This window comes from Delphinus delphis, chromosome 2 (genome assembly GCF_949987515.2).
Source record: "Delphinus delphis chromosome 2, mDelDel1.2, whole genome shotgun sequence".
NCBI classification, from domain to species: Eukaryota; Metazoa; Chordata; class Mammalia; order Artiodactyla; family Delphinidae; genus Delphinus; species Delphinus delphis.
In genome coordinates this window covers 144,822,046-144,845,579 of record NC_082684.1, presented here as the reverse complement: position 1 = coordinate 144,845,579, position 23,534 = coordinate 144,822,046, and the positions used below count along the sequence as shown (strand labels likewise).

At 47.9% G+C, this 23,534-nt stretch overlaps 1 protein-coding gene across 10 annotated transcripts in view; it reads left to right on the top strand.

The window, feature by feature from the left end:
- MYZAP (myocardial zonula adherens protein) overlaps positions 1 to 23,534 on the top strand; it is a 133,776-nt gene that overhangs the window by 24,159 nt on the left and 86,083 nt on the right. For 5 of the 10 annotated variants that reach the window (XM_060005899.1, XM_060005898.1, XM_060005896.1 and 2 more), the window contains one exon: positions 20,834 to 20,920. Coding sequence is in view for 4 of the 10 variants with exons in the window: in XM_060005903.1 (XP_059861886.1) it covers positions 9,938 to 10,012; positions 20,834 to 20,920 (162 nt within the window). In the remaining 6 variants the exon portion in view is untranslated. Of the gene's footprint in view, positions 1 to 5,425; positions 5,541 to 9,164; positions 10,013 to 20,833; positions 20,921 to 23,534 lie in introns of those variants that run through there. The other 5 variants (XM_060005903.1, XM_060005904.1, XM_060005901.1 and 2 more) reach the window with 3 other exon arrangements.

Below are 23,534 nucleotides of genomic sequence, written 5' to 3'. Positions count from 1 at the left end.
ACCCTGGTGCTTCCCAGGCCTCTTCTGGGATTCCCTGTTGCTGGGCTCAGTCTACCTGGGGCTGCAACCACAAGCTGCTTACGTGCCTAGCCTCTCCTCTTTCAGCTAAACCCAGTGTCCTCATCAGCGCCTACAGCCGGGGTAAGTTCCCTTGCTGCCCCTGTAGCAAACCCTGTCTGACCCCGTCTTATCCACCCTGAATGGACTTGAAAACCCACAGCACCATGATACTCACTCCCCAGGCTCCTGGCTCTGACCAGCACAGGGGTAGCTGAGTGGCTCTCAGGAAGGGTCATGGTGATGTGACCCAGCTGAGAGAGCTGATGAGGTAGGGGCTGCCCTGACATTCTGTGTGGAAGGCAGAGAACCAGTGTGTCCGGGGGAGAGATGCTGCTGCCTCCCAGGCCCTCCGCTCCCCTCTGCTCCTCTGCCAGTTGCAGGGTTTCAGGGGGGCGGGGGTGTTGGCACTGTGTTCGTCTCTGGGCCACAGATGCCTGCTCTGATGAGTGAGTAGTCTCTGCCTTGAGGGGCTCACTCACACTGGAGGAGAGTGACATGGGGACTAGTGAGTGCAAGCCAGTGTTAAGGTGTGTCACAGCATAACTGATGGAGTGATTAACTTCTCCCTTGTTTTTACTCCTGTAACTGTTTTTCCATGTCCCCCGGTCTTTCCCCAAGCCTTTCTATTGCCCTGCTGCAAGGCCTTTTGTGTAGGTCCAAATCAGGATTGCTTTTGTTCCTTAAAGCCCTGACGTACTGGAAGATTGGTGACATTTGCTCTTGAAGGGGAGGGGGAGGAGATGACTTGCAGGGGGCAGGCTGAAGTGTAACCACATCAGGGAAGGTTTGGACCCAGAAGTAGATGTTCTTCCAGGTCTGTGAGCAATGGATCCCAACAGCACCCCTCTCCAGAGGGGCTGGGATCTGGAATGGACTGATCTGAACATGCCGCAGCCCTGGGGACCATGGCAAAAAACCACTCGCTCACTGTAGAATGATCTACTGAATGTGTGCTCTGTGCCAGGCACTGTTGTAGACACTGGGATGAGAGGAATGAACAGAACAGATGAAAACCCCTGCCCTCATAGACCTTGGATCTTAGTTAGGGGAGACAAACCGAGTGCTCAAGACTTGGGCTTTTATCTGAAGAGCTGTGAAGCCATTGGAAGCATTTACCCAGAGGAGTGTGGGTTTAAAAGGATCACAGTGGCCTCCGTGTTGTGGATGGACTGACTAGAGGGGGGCGGAGGCGAAAGACCAGTTAGGAAGCTCTTTCAAGGATCCAGAGGAGAGGCAATGGTCGCTTAAATGTTGCTGATGAAAAGGGTTTAGGGTTTGGAGATGCTTTGAAGGGAAAGCCAGATAGATAAAATGTAAGCTATGAGATTAAAAGGAGAAATCATAGATGACTCCAGGGATTTTGGCCTGAACACCTAGAAGAGCAGAGTCCTCATTAACTGAACTGGGGAGGGCTGTGGCCGGAATGGGGTTTTTGGGGGGAGGGATTTTGCACAGAAATAACCTGTGCCCCCCGATTCCAGGCAGGGCCACACCAGCCCATATGGCTGTGTGTAGATTAGAAATGGCATCCCTTCCTCTGGCAGACACAGCTCAGGGCTGGGGGCACAGCTTGTCAAGGGGACAGTCCCTCTTATAGCCTGAAGTCCTGTTGCTATGAACAGTCTTCACAGTCACATACAGATGCCCTGCCTGGAGTGACTAGTGGTGTATCAGAAAGACCCCCACTGGCAGGATGGGAACAGATGGGTACCTGGGGCAGTGTAAACTGAACTTAGAGAAGTAACTGTTCATATCCCTATGTCATGTTTTATAGTAAATTGTATACTTGCCTCAGCAGCTGCAGTGAGAGAAGGCCTGTTTGCATGAGTTCATTAGAGGTCTAAAGGCAGAAAATAATGTTAAGGAGTATTGTTGGTCTTCTTAGGATTAAAAAATAATGAATGCTGTTTTGTTGTGAAGTTATATGGTCCTCTTTTGTTACATGCTAAGAGCAGATAAGTTCTCTGTATCAATCTCTCTTAATAGAGCAAACCAAATATAGGGAAAGAATCGCTTTTATTGTTTTCCAAATGTCTTACATTAGCAGTGGTATGGAACACTCAACATACTAGCTTTGAAGAAGTTGTTCGAAATCTAAAGGAGGGTTCCGTCCTCTATACACTCAGCATTACCCCACACGTGACCGGGCAATCCATAGTTTTCTCTAGAAGGGACTTCACGACATACTGTGGTCATACCGTTTATATGTTATACTCTCATTCAAGCCTCATAGTGACTCTAAGAGGTGGTACTGTTATCTGCCGTTTCACAGGAGAGGAGGGGAAGCCTTGGAGCGTGGAGACGACGCACCCAGGACCCGTCAGCTGATATGTGGCAGAGCCTGAACAGGCACTCCTGTTAGTTTGGCTCCAGAGTCCCCCTGTGTTAAACACTGTTCCTCAGACTGACTTCCCCGATGCAACACCTAGAATTCCACAATCCCAGGGCCACACGTTTCTAGAATTTGAAGGGACTAACTGCATCTACTCTGTGCCCCCTTCCTTACCTGATGCCTGAGTTCTCTCCAGTCATCCCTGATGAGATGTCTTCACCCTGGTCCTTGCACAAATGCCGGCTGATGGCATGAGAAGAAGTTTGGGAAGCTTATTAGAATGTGAATTTCTGGGCATCGTCCCAGATCCACTAAATCAGAGTGTCAGGGCCCAGAAGTATATTGTTACCATGACCCCAGGTGGCTCTAGCGTGCAGCCGGGCTTGGGGAGCCCGCCAGAGCCACACTCTAGTGATGGGGAGTGCCCCGTCTGCCTCACAAGTTGGTCCTGCCCATCATTTCCACCCTTAGCAATTTCTTTCCTTGATCCCCTCTCCTTGGCTAGCTCTGGCTATTAAAGTATTTCTTAGATTGCATTGAACTCCATCTCCCTGTAGCTCTCACTGGGCCCCATTCTACATTCTGGGTTACACAGAACAAGTTTAACCACTCTGCCACAGTGCCAGCCTTTCAAGAATTGAAGTCACCAAACAACCCTCCCCCCTAACCCCGACCGTAGTCTTTTCTTCTCTAGGGACAATATTCCCAGTTCTGCCACCTGAATCTCATTATTTAGTGTCAAGTTCTTATATCATCTGTGTCGTGTTCTTCTGAAATCATCTGGATGGTCCTTGTTCCTTTAAACCGTGGCACCAGAGCTGAAGGCCACTTCCCAGGCATGGTCCAGCACCTCCCAGTGAGGACTTTTGCCTTTCTGGTTCCAGACCCTGCCTTCCTCCGAAGTCATCTTGAAATTAGAGGACACGTGCTGGGTCATAGAGAGGTGGGCTTCTGTGGAGCTACTGGCCCAGCTGAGTTCCACAGATAGCCTTAGTACTATCTGTGGATACTAAGCCTGGTCCCCTGTGTCCTCTGTTGGTGTTGCTGTTGATTTTGGATGCAAGGTAAGGACTGTAGATGTATTCTTGCTGCATTCCATCTTGTCAGATTCTGCTCCTTGCTCCAGCCTCTTGAATTTGGGGATCCTGCCTCTTGCATCCGTAGTTGGAGTGTTCCTTCCTCTGACCCTTTCAGACTCTCTGTACTCACAGTGTTTTGTACCAGACTCTCTGGGCCATACAGTGGTTTAAGGTTATTGCTGTTCCAGAGATCTTTGCTCTGAGCAGTGATGTTATCGTCTACCCCTCGGTATCTGTATATGTATCCATATTTTATGTAGATATAGTGGACACAGCTGGTGCCCACCCAAATATTCTCAGCCGTCTTTTACCAGCTGTGTGTATCTGTTTCCCAGCTTGCGTGTAGCTTTGATGCTAATAGTCTGTGTTTATTAGGGTTCTTTGCCCCTATGGAGTGCCACAGTGCCTGTGAGCTATATACTTCCTCTACCCCGTTCGAGAAAATGACAGACTAGTGAAGGAGTACGAAAGCCCAGCTCTTTTGTCTGGAGGCAGGACTCACTCTGAGGCGCAACTGACATTCCAGAGCTGCCGGTGGGATCAGGCTGGATCTGGAACTTTACCTAAGATGGTGCCCTTGCTGACTTCTTCCCCTTTCTGAGCTCCCACTCCCTTCCTGGTTTCTCCTGGGGGCACTTCCTCAATAATCCCCTGCACATGGATCCTTGGTTCAAAGTCTGCTTTTGGGAAAACTCATTCCCCACCCAAGATGGTGGTCATAGCATAAATAGTTGTATCAGCCATTCTACATGAGTATACATAGAAACATTTCAGGGCTTTTTTTTTTTTTTTTTTTTTTGCGGTACGCGGGCCTCTCACTGCTGTGGCCTCTCCCGTTGCGGAGCACAGGCTCCGGATGCGCAGGCTCAGCGGCCATGGCTTACGGGCCCAGCCGCTCCGCGGCATGTGGGATGTTCCCGGACCGGGGCACGAACCCGTGTCCCCTGCATCGGCAGGCGGACTCTCAACCACTGCGCCACCAGGGAAGCCCAGGGCTTTTTCATTTAAAAAAAAAAAAAAAAGGAAAAAATTCCTTTTTGTAGATTAGTGATTTTATTTTTGGTACAGATTCAAATACAGGTATTACTTATATGTTAACAAAACGTAAGGGGTGGCAAAAGGAGACGCTCTTTGTACCGTATGCTCAGGAAGGCCCCTAATTCCTTTAACATTTCTCACCTGACTTACTCTGTCCCTTCTGTGATTTTTTCTTTTTTTTGACATTGGGTGGAGCCTGCTTCCTCTTAAAGACAGTCACCAGGATGTCTTCCTGAAAAAATAAATACACAAGATTTCCACCTCTGCATCTGCAAGTTTTCTACTACAAGCCCATTTGGCTACTTGGAAAAGCCAGGAGGCTGCCTTCCTCTGGGTGTCCAGACTTTTTGTGTAACGCACAACAAAGTCCCAGAGCTAAGAAAGGGAATCACTTATCCTTTATCCATCCATTTTCTTTACTGATTCTCCTCCCCTACGCACTAGGATAACGTACAATTCACAAAAATCCTCCAACTTTTGGTTGGTCACTCAGTTTTGTTGATTTTCTGCCTTTCGAATCCATCCCCCTCCTTTCCTTTCCACCACCGCTGGCTCCTCTAGTTCAGAGCCTCTTTATCTCTTATTAATACTTTTCCCACAGACCCCAAAGCACTCGCCCTGCGGTCTCTGCCTCCATCCATACTCTTCTCTCTGCTGCCCATCCTGTCACTGCCCTGCTCGCAAACCTTCACTAGCTCCCCATCACCTGCAGATCGATTCTCAACTTTATTCAAGGCCCTTTGCAGTCTAACCCCAGCCTGCTTTGTCTCCAGCCATTCCGTCTTGTTCTGAGATTTAAGCTAGAGAGGCTAACACACGTTTCCCGGACCCTCTGACCTCACTGTTTCCTTTGACTCCCAGTCTAGAATGCCCTGACCTTTCCCTCCTCATTTTGCAGTGCCAGCTTCCATGCCGCCTTCCCAGAGGAGCCCTCCGTCTCTCTGCAGCTCAGCGCCTTGGATTCCCTTGTCCTCTGCCCACTAGAGTGCTTTGGACACACTTCAAGTCTGGCTCCTCTCCCAGTATAGGAGGTGAGCTGTCAAGGACACAGACTCTGGAGCCATCTTGACTCGGGGTGACGCTCAGCTCCACCACTTACTAGCGTTGGTATCATGAGCAAGTTACTTCACCTCCCTGTGATGTGATTTCGTCATCTGCAAAATAGGGGACATAATAGCACCTTCCTCACTGAGTTGCTGGAAAGGTTAAGTGAGATGATGTATTTTAAGCCTCTGAGCACAGTGCTGTATAAGTGTTTGCTAGCGTTGTACTTTGCTAAGTTCACATCCCTCTTCCCAAACTGATGTTGAGCTCCCAGAAAGCAGGGTCTGTCTTACTCCTCTCTGTGTCCCCAGTGCCTTGTACGTAGTAGGTGCTTGGTACCTATTTGTTCAATGAATTGACTTATTATTAGCCTGCCAGTTGCACATTCATCCGTGAGTTAACACAGTAAGCACAGGATCGTCTTCAACGAGTTGTATTCCCCAGAGTGGGTCAGCAGCAGCTTCCAGCCCCTGCGTCTAGACAGGTTTATAAATTCTGTGTATCTGGGTGACTTGGCTGGGGTATTGGGTTCCTCTCAGTCTGCTTTCCTTATCTCTAGGCCCTGTTCTCTGCTTCTCAGACACCCGGTGAATATGGGGTGTTTCTTGTTCTACTTTATCCAGAGGAGCTTTGTAATTCAATACCCTTGTCCTTGGGTTGGAACTGCGTCCTTTCTGTATTGTGAAAGTTTGGCCTCTGTTTGGCATTCAGAACGGGAATATTCCAGGACTTTGGGATGCTGTGACACCTGAATGGAAGGGGGAAAAAAAGAGAAGCCTCAGAGACATAAGAGTGCAGAGGGCAAAAATACCAGCAAGCCAGGCATCGCTTGGGCTCACTTCTTCTGTGTCCTGCTCAGTGATTCCATTCCTGATTGGTTCTGCCAAGAAATAAAGGTAGTCTTTGCCACTCAGGACTTTGCTGGAGAAATGGGTCCCATCATAAGCTCCTCAACGAAAGATGCCGATAGAGAGTTTGGAGAGGGTTTTGTAGAGAGTAACAGGGACCATTCAGAAAGCAGAAGCTGGAACATGTGAGAGAGAAGTCCAGGCGCTGGGATGGGAGAAGGAGCTGCAATCTAGTGACTGATTTCAAGAAAATGGAGGGTGTGGATACAGACATCTAGAATTTTCTACAGACCTGTGCTTCAGCAGAGAAATTTAGGACAGCTTTTAGGCATATGTGGCTATTACTGTGGATGGGAATGGGTGGCGGCTGAGAGTTGTAACATCTTTTCCCTCCAGCCCGGTGGCACTCCTCTGTCAGCAGTGCTCAGGGAGGGCCCAGAGTTGGCTGGGGCAGTGCTGAAAGGGAACAAGCAGGGAGGCTGTCCCTACCAGAGCCCCGTCCCTCTCCCCACTCCCCACCCCCCACCCCCCCACGTCTGCCCTCTTCCTATTCACAGTTCTAGACCAGGAGGACTTCTGGCAGGGGCAGAAGTGCTTGGCCTTTGACTCCTCTTTCAAAAAGGGTCAATCCTTCCTTTTGATCTCCTCCCAGAACCCTTCATAGAAGTCCTAGTTCCTAGACTATGACTTCATTTTTTCCTTTCTCTGCCAGATCTACCTTTTCATTGGTTTTTCCATCCCTACTTGTCTTCCTATTTTCCTCCTTCTTCTCCTTTTCCACTTTCTGGGGGCTCCCACTCCCCTCTCTCTTGCAGTTCCTTAGGTGTTGGCCTGGCATGGGGGGGGGTGCGCTGTGTCATAAGCCAGAGCCTGGCATCTGCCCCCATGCACCACCTGCAGCCCTTAGTGACAGCCGGCCTGGGGAACTTTCCTGGCTGGGACAGTCCTGGGGCTCAGCTGGCAAACTGCTTGGAGACCCCCGCCTACCTTAGAAGCTGGGTTAGCAAGGGTCTTAGGTTTAGTTTTGCTTGGCCGTGAGTGAGTTGAAGTATTGCTCTGTAATATCATTTCTTTTTTTTTCCCTTTCTTTCTTTATTTGGCCATGCTGTGTGTTTAGTGGGATCTTCGTTTCCCGGACCGAGGATTGAACCCGGGCCGTGGCAATGAAAGCGCCCAGTACTAATCACCAGACGGCCAGGGAACTCCCTGTAATATCATTTCTTCATTCATTCAACATTACTGTGCACTTGAAGCATGCCAATTACTCTGTAATATCATTTCTTCACTCATTCAGTATTTACTGTGCACTTACAACATGCCAATTACTATTCTAGCCACTGGGCAGGCAGGAATGTAAACAAGATCCAGTGCCCACCAAGAGCTCACAAGCTAACGTGTAGTCTGCTGCTTTTGTAATGAAATGTAATAGAGTATAAAAAAGGATTAACAATATGAAAAACACTTGGATAATGGAGAAATGAATCCATGCCCCACCCTTCCTCTCAAATGCTGACTCCATCTTGAGTGATCACTTGGGTGTTTGCCATAATATAAACAAATATCGATGATGGCAGGTTATTTTGACTCAGAACAGCAGCCCATTTCCTAGAAAGGAGAACCTCAAGGCAACATAACAGCAATAATCATTAGCCTCTTTCTCCTGAGGTAATCATGCAGGTATCTCTAACCCATATTGGCTTTCAGCAGCTGTGTTTTGACAACTTTTTGTTTGTTTTTTATTGAAGTGCTGTACACCGAAACTAACACAACATTGACCACGTTTTATTGAAAGGCAGACCCATCTTTTAGTCACATAAAACCCTCCCAAGAAAAGGGGCCTTCATGGAAATAACGTGGGAGAAGACCTCTCATGAATGATCTCTTTTTAGAAGTGTGGGTGGATAGGAAGATGCAGGAGGACTATAGTTAAAAAAAAAAAAAGTAGACCTGGAGTTAGAAGAGTAGAGGTCTAGTCCCAGCTGTTCACCAGTTAACCTAATGCCCTTAGGTCTCAGTTCCCTCATTTGTAAAATGGGATAATAACTGTATCCACGTTTTTGGTCACGGTGAGACTTTGATGAGAAAAGGCATATGAAGCAAGTATTGTAGAATGCAGACATAGCTGGGATGATGATGACCAAGATGTTAAAGCACAGGCTGTGTGACATTGGGAAAGTCACTTAGATACTCTGGCTTCAGTTTCCTCATCTTCAGAAGGAGCAAATCCCATAGGATCAGTTGGAATTCTGTTCAGCAACAGTTCTTACGTTTCTTGAGTATCTTCTGTGTTGGTGCCACACTGAGAATTCAGAGCAGGATGAGGCTGGGTCCTCACTCTCCAGAAGCTCACCATGGGGGAAGGGGACAGACACACACACTGATGACTCTTCTTTTGAGAAGACATGGTCTCAAAAAGCATAGAGGTTCATGGGTGTAAGTGTTCAGGGCAGGAGGGTCCTGGAGAGCTTGGTAGGGAGGGAGTGTTTGGGCTTTGAAGGGTGAGTAGAGAGGGATTGTCTTCCCCTGTTGAGAAACATTTATCCTCAGGATAAAGGCCAAACTCTTCAGCTAAGCACAGCAGGTTCTTCATGATCTGGCCCAGCGCCCTTCTGCTGCTTGTCTACCATTTGCCCCTTGCACTGTGGTATTTTCAGTTTCTAAAAAATCTACCAAACCTTCTCTTGCCTTCCACCATCTTTGCACTTGGCAGTTCTTTTGGCCTTCTCCCTCTGCTGGGGGGGCAGCAGAGTTGATAAGCAAGGCACTAGGGTCAGACTGTACGGTCCATCTTAGCTTTGCCACTTTCCAGACAGTGGGACCCCTGCCTTGTTACTTAATCTCTTGGTGAGTCAATGTCCTCATCTGAAAAATGGGGATACAGGACAATAACAGTGCCTACCTCAAAGGGTGGTTGTGAGAATTAAATGAGGTAGTAAATGAAAAGTACTTGCAGCCGGAGTCACAGGAACCATTACATAATTATGAGCAGTTGTGATGAATATTCAATGCCTGGCTTGCTTCTACTTGTATTTAAGGTCTTCGGTTAGTCATCACCTCCTCTGGGAAGACTTTTCCTACACAAGCTAACCCCTAAGGCCACGTTTTGAGCTCCCACGGGTATCACCTCTTCTACCAAAGCACCGACACCAGTCATCTTTCGGTATCCCCACCAGATTGCAAACTCCATAGGATAGGAGCCCGTGGATTGTGTTGGCTGCTGGAAGGGACGCCTGGTAGGCACTCCGTCCCGCCCCGGGACTGACCCTGGGAGGGCGCAGAGCCGTGGGGGAAGGTAGGTGACCAACGCGGGCTGGGTCTGCGCCCTAGGGAGAAAATGCAGCTTGACGAGTCTGGCGAGTGCGGGACCCCGCCCCGGCTCCTCCCCCAGCCGGGCCTCAGCCCCGCCCCCGCGCTGCCCCTGCCGGCGCTACTGGCCTGCGCGGTCCCCACCCTCCCCGCCTCCAGCGGGGCGGGCCCCGGGCTTATTACACTTGCGAGAAGCACCGCGCCGAGCCCGCCACCAACGCCGCTGAGGGATGCTGCGCTCCACGTCCACAGTCACCCTGCTCTCGAGCAGCGGCTCCAGCGCTCCCGGGGCGCCCAACAGGAGGGTGAGTAGCTGCTGTCCCGCTTCCTGTCCAGGCCGCCCGGCTGTCTGGGGATGGAGACGCACGGAAACCGGTCCCTTGGCCCTGACACCCCACCTGGATTCAATTTTAGGTCCTGTCTCAGCTCTGAACGAGACCTTTCTTTTGTACGTCCCAGAGGCGCCGCACTGGCTCAAAGGGCTTAGGGGACTTTAGGGAATTCCCAGAGATTTCCTCCCCTTCCTGCCTCGCCTATCAAGCCAAGTGTATTGGCACCAGTTTAAAAAGCAAGGGAATCTTTCTGCATTGTCCGTATCTTGAGACTCAAAGGTAATGAATGTCTTTAACACCCAAACTTTCCTCCTTCCAGTGATGAAAAGAAAGGGCCACTTGTCCCCACTCGTGATAGAGTAACACTGATTTGGAGTGCGCTTAATCTAGGTAGGCTTCATTTTTATCAATACAAAGTAGAAATTAGCTGCTGGCCACCTAGGAGCCCAGTTGTGGGACTTGGGTTTATGCAAACTGCTTTCTTCTTTCTGATTTAAGTATTGGCACAGTGGGCACCATCTTCACCTAGGTTGCCCTTTGGAAGTGATGTTTCTTTGCCATCTTTGTTGCATCTTTTCTCATCTCTCCAGATGCTCTGTGAAAGAAATGCTAGCCACATCGTTCCCATTTCATATCTCTTCCAAGACTCGTACCTCAGAGCATACTGCCAGGGCTTTCGTTTGTGCCTTTTTGGTTCACCTGTTCATTATGATGTTCAGTACTCATCATCTGGGTGAGTCCTTTTCTGTGGTTGAGACTTCTCTCATCATATTTCCCCTAGGTTTAGCTAAACAAGTAGGCAAGTCCAAGCCAGGGCCCCCTTTGGGACTCCTGTTTTCTAGACTTGTAGACGTGCTTGTTTGATTTTGTGTACCTCAACCAAGAGACTAGCAGTTGTCTTCAATGCTGTTTTTCTTTAGCTCTGGAAGAAAGACTCTGTGTTACTCCTGGTGATGGGTTGTGTTGGCTGGGTTTAGGACATGGGTTCAGATATGTGCACGTGCACCACTTAGGGCTGACAGAACTCTGGTTGTCCAATCATTAGCTTCATAAATAAAGATCCCCATTAGGTCCAGGTGGGTTTCCAACCACAATCCCAGCCTTACACCGAGATGGGTGTTTGCCTTTTTTTTGGGAAATCCTTCTCAGTTGGAACATAATTATGACTGAGAAAGAATGAAGTCACTGAAAAGCTAGCCCTGAGCCTGGACAGCGTCATACATGGGATGAGATTGCATTAAATTCTCTAGGTCCCCCTCCAGAGTGGGTACTAGTTGGGTGGCTAGAGTGATAATGGGTGGATGAAATGTGACTAGTATAGTAGGTAACTTTTCTGAAGATTTTTTTTCTCAAATATTTACTTTCAAGTATTTCTGTAGTTGTAAGTGCTGTGGTGTCTGGCACAATGAGCACACTACTGAGAAGGCTTTGCTCTTTGAGTAAGACAACTGAAATACTTTGGTCTGAAGGGGTCTGCAACCTGAATCAGACCCTGTAGGGCTGCTCTTAGCACATGGGTAGGTTCTGCAAAGAAGATATCTAAAGTTTCTAGGGTCCCCTTTATGACTTCCAGCTCTGCTCAGGATTTGCAAATGGCACAAGTACTGTGTGTATGTATGTGTAAACTATGATCTTTGATTAATTGATTTATTAAGCCATGTTTATAGATCTGTGTGATGCAGGGCTAGATATTGGGGTCCACTCCAACTGTGGGAGCAGACATTGTCACAGACTACCATATGCAAAGTGATGGTTGTAATAGTGGGGTAGAGTGTTGACAAGCTTGTGTAGAAGCTAAAAGAAAAGGCTCTTCTTGAAGCATCTGAGGAAGGCCTCCCTCTGTAGGAGACGTGTGTTTAGTCTTGCAGGATGAGTGGGACTTTGTAAGGCAATTGACATCGTTGAGATACTGAAAAAAGGAAATATGATTCTTCTGAATGGAACTCTTGGCATATACCGTATCACAGTGGTGTATTGGACCTGCTTTAGGGCAAAACACTTATTTTTTTGGAAAAACAAGAACAGGATGCCTTGAAAATAAAATTGTAGACCAAACAAGTGAAAAGCAAAAAAGTGTTCCCTAAGTTGAAAGTTTTTCAATAAACTCTGTATCGTTCTGTCTTTCCTCTCAGATATTGGACAAGTGATGGTCTTGAACAGTAACAAGTTAGCCATTAAAATAACATTTCTGTTTCATCCAAAGAGCTTACCAAATTAGGGACTGCAGGGGAACCAGGATGTTTTGATCCAGGCATTCAAGCCAACCAGAAATGGCGCTGACAGCTGACACTGAGCAGGGAGTTCTCTGAGTCAGCCACCAGGGTGGTATGGCCAGACCAGACTGTCACTAGTTATCCTTTGTTCAGTAGCTGCCACCTACAATTTGTACTTACTTCTTATCTGAAATCTCTCAAGGAGAAAAAAAAAAACAGGTGGGAGAGGAATTTCTGTCAGCTGATAAACAAAGCTCTGAGAGGCATTTGTGGATGCCAACCAGCAGGGGTTATAAAATTAAAAAAAAAAAAATCTGCCTTCCAACCAGTTGTGCACTAAAAATAGTTTTATCTATGGCAACAGCAGGAAGATAAATTGGCTGGAGGATAACCATAGACAGGTTGATGACCTTGGAGAATAAACGTTTTTTAAAATATTGACATCGCTTTGTGATTTGGAAAGGAATTTTGTAAATGCAGTTAATCCCACTGAAGGAGACTTTGCAGTGAAAGGTCAGTTGTGTGGCCAGGTTGCGTGCTTTGGGGGAAAGGCATGTGTTGCTTTGTGCAGCCAGATGTATTTGGTTGAGCTGTTCAGCGAGGGTGGTGTGAGATGATAGACTTGTCAAGGGTTCCCCCAGCACCATGCTCTGTCGATAATAAGAGACTGTTGGCTACCGTTACTGGTATTGTGGCCCCTCAGTGGCACATAAAAAACAAAACCCAACCCAACAAGGCCACAGGGATAGGACTGTCTCGTGGCCTGCTTTTGCCAATATTTCTTTGTATTTGGCGAAGGCTTCCTCCGTTCAAAACTGGAATGGGCTGCTCAGTCATTACTTCCTCACTCTTCCTGGGTCCCGTTTCTGTCTGATAGGCTCAAAAGAAAGAATTCTCCTTAGCTGGCCGGTGAACAGGTCAGACAGGTGTTCACCTCACTTCCTTTTCCTTTCCCAGAAACATCTATGTGCATAACTTCTGTATCATCCTATGGGGCTCTGAGGAAGGGACACTGGGCATTGTGGGACCTCAGCGTCTGGTGGAAGGAAGCTGGCTGCAGCATCCCCCAGGGAGGGGATGGGCAGGGGGCCCGCTGTACTCAGAAAACAGTTGGCTGCTCCCCTGGGACCTCCTGAACCCAGTTGAGGGGTTTTAGCCAAAAAGCCTCTGCCACTAAGAATTGATAGTTGTAGGCTCGGGAAAAAAATGTCCCGACTTCTCTGCTTTGGTTCACCCATCTCGCTGTGTCACATGTAGGATGAAGGGGACCCGAGTTCTGGGGATCCTTAAGGAAACCTGAGACCCGGAGGCTGGGTGTTACCACTGAGCTTCTGGTCACTTAGGAAACCCTTTCAGGTCAGCCTCAAAAATCGTAGAATTGAGTGCAGGGAGCTGTGGATCCCGGGCCAACTAACTAGAGACCAAGTTGAAATGTTTCGATCTAAAATATAATACTTTCAGTGATAACGTGTGTTACGGTCTTCTTGCTTCCTGCAGCCGTCTCTCTCAGCCGAAAACTGTCCTGATAGATATCTCCCAGCACACAGAATAGTAGCACAGAGGTATTTACCTCTTTCCCTCCTTAGAAGAGTGATATTTCCTAAATGTTAGTCACCCTGTTGACTGTTCTTTGTCTTTTAAGGCCAGAGTGATCCCTCTAAAATGCAGTTACCTAGCTCCTCTACTTCAAGACCCCCCTCAGTCTTGTACCCCCAGGAACAAGCACAAACCTCCTTAGTTTAGTACCCAGGGCCTTCTGATCTGGCCTTTGCCCTCCCCTTCCCCCTCCTCTTGCATACTCTTTGCAGATGTCCCAAATTACTTGCTATTCCCCAAGCTTTTGATGCTGTTCCTCACCTCTGACAAAGGGTCAGCTCCTGCAGGAAGTCTGCTCTGAACCCCCTCTTCCGTGTTCCCCTAGAGGCCTGTGCACCCCATCATTGCTCCTACCTATGATTAACTACTTGAGAAGGTTTCAGGACCCTGCCTCCCCAAGCCTGGTGTAATAGGTGCTTAAAAAGAAGAGTGTCACCAGGGTCCTCAAACAGCCACACTTAACTCTGAGCTGGCAAACGGGAAAACAGGAAGAGAAGCTTGGGATGAAGCCAGCCCGTGACCTCTGGCCCACCTGGGCAGGAAGCAGGTGCCCTGTGGATGGGAGTGTCGGCCCAGGTGAGGAGTTTGACAGCTCTGGGAAGGCCTCCAAATATTCCAGGTGCTTCATCCTGTTGTGCTGTCAGAGTTTCATTCCTTTGGTTAAGTGAGTGGCTCTCTACTCTGGTTATGCATGGAATTCCGAGAAGCTTAGAATACCTCTGCCCAGGCCCCAGCCCAGACCGTCTAAATGAGAACATTGGAAAGTAGAGAATAACATCAGCTTTGTTTGGGCAGCTCCCCGGGTGATTCTAACATGTGGCCGAGGATCCAGGGTTGCTCTCCCAGACAGCTTTCTTGGAAATGCAGACAGTCCTGGGCCTGTGTTCTGAAAAGTCCCTTTGCCTTGGTGGAAGGGCAAGGTGTGTGTGTGTGTGGGGGGGGGGGGTCAGGGGGGGGGAGTCATAACACGCCAGGTCACACTGGTGTCTGTGTGTGTTCGTACCTGTGTTTTTCTCTCTGGGTCTTGGCATTCGGGGCACATGGTGAGCCTGGTACAGATGAGCCAGTCAGAGCAGGAAGGAGAAGTCACCATCCTCCTACTTATGAATTTTGTCTGGAGTCAGCCCTGACACAGAAAAGGGGGTTCCAGGACACTTTATACCGCCTGGAAGAAGCGTCCAAGTATGTAGGTCAAGGGTTGGCAAGCTACAACCCCATAGTCAGATCCAGCCCTCGACCTGTTTTGTATACTCTGAGCTAGAAATGGTTGTTACAGGGCTTGCAGACTCTCAGTGTTTACTATCTGGCCCTTTACAGAAGAAGTTTGCCCCATCCTGATGTAGATAATCAGGCCTGCAAGTTCAGGGCCAAAGCCTACTTCAAAGGAAGAGGCCTGCTTCAGACGGGGCAGGCCCTGTTCCACCTGTGTATTCCAGAGATTTTATGCTTGTGCTTAGCAGAGGGATTGTGGCGTCCGTCCTCCCAGCCACAACCTTAGTGGCCACACCTTCTGTTGTTAGGCGGAGCTGGGCAGGGACCCACGGTCACAAAGTGGACTAGGCCTGAGGGAAGTGTAAATGCACTTGGCTCATTTCCTTAGGGAAATCCATGTTTGTAAACTGATGAGCAAACCCGGCACCTCGCTAGGTCATCTTCACCCCTTTTTAATTGAGAGGGACAGTTTTCCCTCAGGTGAGCCCAGGTACTTGAAGCTGAGAGCATGATGGTACGTGGATCCCAGAATCCCCCCTCCATGGGGACCAGCTTTCTGCCTCCACAAAGGGGGTCAGAAACAAGTCCCCAGAGGCCCGGCTTTGCTCCTGGTTGCCCTGATTGCAGACAAGGGCTCGGTTGTGTATCTTCTTGTGGAAGAGGCTTGAATGCTCGCTGCCTCTGCCTTGCTATTCCTCCCATGGGGGTTGGTTTTTGAAGAAAGTGGAAGGCTCTCTGGGGAGTTTCAGGTACATTCTCCTTACCGTGTTTTAGTTCAACCTAAAAAGAAACCCACACTGATATTTACTGAGCAGGGCCTATTACGTGTTGATACTATGCTGAGCGCTGTAAGGGCTACAGAAGCAATTAAGGTACAAAGCCTACATGGGAGCCCTGTTTCCCCCTCTCCAGTCCATGTTGTTGGGTGTGGAACATAATAGGAGGTACTCAATAATTGCTATTGAATCACTGAACCCTTCCTCCAGAAATTTAAATGGCTCCCCAATGTCTTCCATTAGAGGCCTTGCTTTGCCATTAGGCATTTGTAGCTTGTCAGAGTTTGGTCCCTACCTGTTTGTCCATTTTCCTCCCCCACTGTTGCTCAGGCTGCAGGCCCATTTACCATTTTCAGAACGTGCCAATGTCTATGCCTTTGGCCAGCCTGGAATGAATGCCTTGCCTGGTAATTGTCTGTTGTTATTCTGATGATGGATTCTCCCAACCTCACTGACCCAAGCAGTCCTTTCCTTCTATACCCAGCTCAAATGTCATCTCTAGGAGCCTTCCGACGTACTCCCACCTCCAGTTAAGATGATTGTTCTCCTTCCTATATTCCCAGGGTAAAAAAGACGACTTACAGAATACTTGATATGTACCAGAAACTGTTCTAAGCCCTTTTCATTAGTTTCTTCATTAGTTTATTTAATCCTTGCCACAAGTTCAACAGAGTGGGTCTGCAGTATTGTTAGCTGTGTTTTACAACTAAAGTAACTGAAGCAATAAAGATTAAGTAGCTTTCCAAAGGTTTCATAGCTAGTAGGTGTCAGAACCAAAATCGGAACCCAGAAGTGCAGTTGCATCGTGCCTTAACCACAAACTACCCTGTCTCTCCCAATATTATATTGGTTATACCAAGTGCTCTTGTTTGCCCTTTGTGGGTGTGTTTCTGCATTATGAGCCTCTATGGGCATGGCTGTTTCTTTTCCATATTAGTACCCTCATAGCCCTTAAAAGTATTTTACAAGTAGTGGGTGCTCAGTACTTGAAGTACACTAAGTCCATTTCCTGCTTTTGATGCACTGGAAGGGACCCTTTCTTGTAGGGATGGCTGGTCCAGCAGTAGTGTTCAAGGTAAGTAAGATTCAGCTCTCCTCGAAGTTCAGAACACAGGGCTGAGCCAGCTGCCGTGGGAACCCCTGGGAATAAACTACCTTACCTGCCTCTCAGGTACTGTCCAGCCTGGGCTGCTCTAGGTATTATGTACCTGAGTGTCAGGAAATCATGAAGGTCAGCGTCCTCAAAGGCTCAGAGAGATAAGCAACACTGCCTTGCCCTTACTCAGTGGGACATTTTCCCACGGGGAGATTCCTGAGAGTGAATGACTAAAGGGAAGTAAACTACTGGGTCAACCTATCGGATGCGTTCAGGGGTTACTTAGTGCTTCTGTAAAGAAACTCAGAGTACTTTTTAGACCTTTGGGATGTTCTCTTTGCTGCTCCTGAAGCAGTCCTGTGGGTCTAGGAAGGATTGATCTCTCTCTCTCTCTCTCTCTCTCTCTCTCTCTCTCTCTCTCTCTGTGTGTCTGATATAGTTGCTCTCAATCTTTATTATTGCTATGACTACTATGATTTTTAATTTAAAAACTTACACATACTTGGAACAGGTGTAGACATGGCAGAAATCCCACTTTCCAAAGATCACCACCACTACCACCAGCAGCAGCTGGCTGTGTTTCCTTAAAGACATTTTTTTCCTCCCACAAATCTATACAAATTATCAGATTGTATTTAAAAAACAAACATGGGGTTATTGTTAACATTTTTCCCCCAGCACCTTTCTTTTTTTCACGTGACAGTACATTTGACCATCTTATTAGGAAGGGTCTGATCCTGTTCCAAGCTGGGTTGGGATTGCATCTGTATAGTCAGTCCATCTGTGGACCAGCACTGATTACAGAATGCAAGCACCACGTGGAATCCATGCCTTACTGCTTCCATAAAAGCACTTCTAATGACAAGAGTAAACACTCTGCACAGGGGCCTGGGTGTAGCCGCAAGCACCTGCTGCACCTGCTGCACCTGCCAGATAGCTTTGAAGTCAAATGTTTATCTTACATGTTCATTTTATTTTAATTCATTATCTATCACCAGGTAAAACTGATAGTTTAGAGACATGCATTCTCTTTATCCTGCGTCTTTGCGTACCGTAGGGCATACGTGGCTCGGGGAGACTTACAGGAAGTGTGTTGAGGAATATCGGAGTTCTGAGTAGACAAATAAAGAATTGTCTCAATCAGGGGAAGGGACTTCTCATTTTGAGTGATTGGACCCATGAGGTCCCTTCTGGGCCTTGTCTTCAGGTTTTTGGTTTATTCTGAAAATTATTGTCATTAGGGATTACCCCCGTAGGGCAATCAGCCTAAAAAAAGGTATCACTTGCAGTACTAATACCCATTAGATCCGTTGACCAAATTGCTTAGTATTATAGAAATCAGAGCCGGGAAGCCAGTTAAGCCTATATCATCATTTTGGAGCTTGTAGGATGATGATAATATCTAGATAATAATAAAAATATCTAACACTGATAGAGGCTTACTGTGTGCCAGGCATGTTCCTTTACCTGCCTTTTACCCTTGAGATTCAGAGAGATTAAATAGTTTGCTCATAATCAACACAGCCTAGTAGGTGTTGGAACCTGTGTATGTGCGTGTGCACCTGTGTAGGTATGTACATGTGTGCGCATACTGTGTGTGTGTGTGTGTGTGTGTGGGTGTGTGTGTGATGTGGTGCAGGAGAAGAGCCCTTCCTTTTCTCTGCAAAATTGTACTGTGGCTCAGATCCTGCCTACCAGACAAGATTATTGAGCATCACAGACTTGGATTACCTGCCTGGTGTGGGTTACACTCTGATGTGTGTGCAAATGCCAGCTGTTTTCAACCAGTCCAAGTGGCCTGCAGTCAAAGTGTTACCTTTCTCTGGAGGCCCTCGAATTCCCATCAGTGTCCTGGATGGTCAGCTAAGAGAGCTACGTGCCGGGACGGCTTGGTTCCTCTTTGGCCAGCATGACTGGCGATGAGCTTTGAAGGTTTATTGCAAAGTTGGCCATGTGTCAGGCCACGTCTCACCCTGGGGTCACTGGACTCAAAGCTTGCCCAGAGGAGAGTGAGGATGAAGAAGGATCTTGAAACCAAATCACATGGCTGAAAGAACTGGGGTTGTTCAGTGCAGAAGAAAGGAGGTTCAGGCCTGTGGAGAGTCAAAGGGAATTCTGTGGCAGTCCCCGAGGGCACCCTGGGTCCATTAGGTAGGAGTTCTGAGGAAGAACTTGTAAGTTCATTATCAGGAAGCTAGAGGTGTCAGGTAGCAAAATGGGGTGCCTCAGAGGGAGGCAGTGGTGTGTGTGGAAGCGCTGATGTGTCCCAAATGTGCTCTCACCTGTACATGGAAAATGTTACCTTCAGGCTGGGTGTCCACCTGCCAGGAGCACTGTTGGGTTAGGGGGTTCCTCCGTAGGCTGGCAGGTTGGCATTCAAAGGTCTTTTACAATCATATCCAACCCTGGGCTTCTTGGATGCAGGGTACTTTTGCCCAGAAGCTGCCCTGAGGACCAGTGCAGATCTGTGACCCTGCAAACCAGGTTGGGGGGTGTATTAGTTTGCTAGGGTTGCTGCAAAAAGGTACCACAAGCCAGGTGACATAAGCAGCGGCAATGTATTGTCTCACGGTTGTGGAGACCGGAAGTCCAAAATCAAGGTGTCAGCAGGATTGGTTCCTTAGGGGGGCTGTGAGGGAAGGGTCTGTTCCAGGCCCTTCTCCTTCGCATGCTCACATGGTGTTCTTCTTGTATGCGTGTCTGTCTCCCAATTTCCCCGTTATATAAGGACACCAGTTATTTGGGATTAGGACACACCCTGATGACCTCATTTTAACTTCTGTAACCTCTATAAAAACTATTTTCAGATAAAAGTCACATTCTGAGGTGCTAGGGGTTAGGACTTCAACATAATACATTTTAGGGGGACACAGTTCAACCCATAACAGGGACAAGCAGTGCTCTCATGAGTGCAGTTGGCTGTGGGCTGGGCACTCTGGGTGCTGCTTTGGCCCTCTGGGGTTTTGTTGTTGTTTTAATGGTAGGATCACTTCTCTCTGGAAAATGTCACAGTAGGACCAGGCTGTGACAATAGGATGAAATAAACACGATGTGGCGTTAAGTACATTGTCATTGTTGTGCAACCGTCACCACCGTCCATCTCCAGAATCTTTTCATCTTTTGGAACTGAAACTCCATACCCATTAAAGGATAACTCAGCCCCTGGCAACTGCCATTCTGCTCTCTGTCTCTATGAATTTGACTACTCTAGGGACCTCATGTAAGTGGAAGCATATTGGATTTGTCCTTTCGTGCCTGCCTTATTTCACTGAGCATAACGTCCTCAAGTTTCCTCCATGTTGTAGCATGCGTCAGATTTCTCTTCCTTTACAAGGCTGTATAATATTCTGTTCTATGTACGTACCACATTTTATTCATTCATGCATTGATGGACATTTGGGATGTTTCTACCTTTTGGCAGTTGTGAATAGTGCTGCTGTGAACATGGGTATATCGACTTTTAAAAAAATGTTGTGATTGAACATGTACATGTCTGTTATAGGAGAAGCCAACACAGAGTCTAGTAGAAAGCACCCTCCTACCCCATCACCACTGTGTATCGTTTGGCCTCTATCCTTCTAGCTGTATTTTGGCCTATGGATGTGAAATCAGATCGTTCTGTACTGTCACGGAACATGAGTCATTTAAAAAAAATGTTTGAACTCTGTGAAACTATTCAGTAGTTTCCCAAACAAGGAAAACATAAAACATAAGCAGTGAGGTGATGAGTGCCTGTGATGGGCCAGGCAAAGGCTGGTCTTACCGCAGCGTCCCCTGTGAGATTGGTACCGTCATCACCATTGCTAAGTAGGGGAAAGAGGCTCTGAGAAGCCCCAGGTCATCTGGCTGCTGCAATTGCAAATGCAGGTTCATAACAGGCCTCTTCTCTCGTCTCTCTTAGGCAAATGTCTGCAGACTACGGCTGACCGTACCTCCTGAGAGTCCAGTGTCTGAGTCAAGTGGAAAGAAGGTTGAAAGAAGAGAGAAGGTAAGCCATCTCTGAAGCGAAGCCCTGACTGGTTCCCATCTTTGTACTCTTTTTCATTTTAACCCCTTTTCCTGCCATCCTCCATCCAGGCTATTCACAGAGCCTGCATGTCAGCAGCTGTGTGATGAAAGGCCCTCTTGCACTTGCCCCCCATCTGCCATCTTCCCAGAAGTCAGGCTGCTTTGCTGCCTCCTGTCCTTGCTTTTGCTTCTTGGTGAATGTAGGCTCTGTGTGGCCTTGAGACTCCAGGAGTGCTGGCCTTAGTGACGGGTGCTGTGGCTGGGAACGTGTTTTTCCTGAAAGAGCCTCATCCCGTTGAGTCAAAGGGCCCATTGTGAGCTGCCCCTGAGCCTTTCTCTGTGGCTGGAGCTGGAGGCCCAGCTCACATGGTGGAGGGGTTGCCTGGAGAGGAACAGCCCAGCAGCAGCTCTGCCGCGGCAAGGGCACCCGGCTGCAGGGAGGAGTTGCGCAGGCGTTTTTGTGCCAGCTGCTGTGCTACACGCTGGGCCACAAAGATAGCTCTGACCTTGGCCTTGCCTTGAGAAACTCGTAGTTTTGCAGGTGAGACAGACGTAAGTAAACCAAGATGACGTGATCGTTCGAGTGTTAGGCTCCAGAAATGTAAGCAGGGCTCTGGGAACATGGAGAGTTGGGCCATATCAAAGGACCCAGAAGCCTGTTTGAAAGGGCTCTCACTGGTTAAAATGGAAAAATTTCAACATTAAAAAGAATTAATGACAGTGAGGAGCCGTGGCACATTGAATAATAAAAAAACCTCATGGATTTATAGTAATAATCAGAGAGAGAGATTCAGAGAGAGATTATAAAAGGGAAAGCTGTTCTTTATATGACATCGGCTGATAAATTTAGAAAATCTCTGCTTTGTAACCCCCAGGTCAGGTCATCAATGAATGCAAATGCTAATTGGTGGAAGATTACTGTGGAGCAGTATTTTCATGTGAGCTCAAGAGTATTAGTACCTCACTGATCACTTACTGACTCTAAAGGTACAACATGCCACAAGAGGGTAGCCAGTAGCTCTACCAGGTGATCCGATTCAGCATTACCAATAGTGGGCAGCCTGGTATTATGTGACTTCTGATGTGATACAATTCAGAAGTAAACAATGTTACCAGTAATATTCATGCCAAACTTGTTTAATTGAATCTAGTAATAAGGACACAGAAAAATCCAAAATGTGGGACTGTCTACAAAAAATTAGCCAGGCTCCCTTAATAAATTCAATGTTATTTAAGAAAAATGAGAATCTATTGGAGATAAAAGGGACTAGAGAGACTTAATATCATTATAACGAATTAAACCTTAATTAAATCCTGTTTCCCAAAAAAAATCTATAAAAGATATATTGGGATAACTACAGTTTTGAATATGAACCCATATATTACATATTATCGAATGAATAGTACTTTTCTTACTTGTGGTAATGGTACATTGGTTACGTAGTTCATTCTTCCAACCTCTCTGTACCTTTGAGCATTCTCCAAAGAAAAAGTTTGTGGGTAAAATCTCAGAACCAAAGAGAGCGGGAGTGGTCAGGCTTTGGTGGCCTGTGTTGCTGGGGGAAGGGGTCCCCTTCTGCCCTCATCAATCCCCTCCCTGTCCTTCCTTTCAAAGCTGATAGATTGGTCAGAGAAGTGGCCCTGGGCTGTGCCTAGGGGTTCATGGGCAGCTTAGCACATGGGGAATCAGAACGAGTGCTTGCTGGAGAAAGGGGCCCAGGCTGGGGTGAGTGACAGGACAGGGGCCCCATAGGCATGGTAGGCACAGTGGGAAATTTGGTCTTTGGGAGTTATACCCGCGCTGCACGCCTGAGGAGATGTTTGTGAGGGGCTTCTGGGCGCCGACACTGGGACAGTGGGTGATGTGAGGCACCGGAGGGCATGTCCCTGCACAAGAATAGTCAAGTATTCCCGAAGAAAGAGGCAATGTGTTCTGTGTCACAGGTGCATTGGTGACCACGTTGTGTACCGAGTTGCCTATTGGTCTTGAACAGTGCTTTTCAAACTTTTAAGAGCAATTAGACCCTCCTTTTTTTTTCTTTGTTTTTTTTTTTTTTTGATCAAAACGTCATCCTGAACCAGGATGTAATCCAGGTGAAAGTGGTGCTGGTGGGGGACAAAGTCCTTCCAGTCTCCCTGCACCCTACACCTTCCTGCCTGGGAACTCAAGGGGCGTGCGGAGAAATGCTGGGGGAGAGGATGCGCCAGTATGCTTCTTAGACTGGGGGGACCAGGTGTGCTTCCTGAGTGCCCATCTTTTCTCACTGCAGAAGAACTGGGGTAGAGAGGAGGAGAGTGCAGCTGGCTGTTACCCCAGAACCGAAGTCCTTGGGTGGTGGCCGCACTTGAAGGTCCTGATGGTAACTGTGAGGCTGTTCTGGGTGATTTCGTCACCATGTCCTAGCCAGGTGCCTGGTCTTGAGTCATTGGGAGCCAGAGGCAGGCACCAGCAAGGAGGCCCTGGGGCTGCCAGCTCCTCTGATGTGCCTTCGGTGTGGCTGCCCCTCTCTGTGACATCATACGTAGCCCGCAAAACCGCAAGATGCCGGGAACGCTGGTGAAGTGACTTTGGTTCCTTTGGAGGGGTCTGCGGC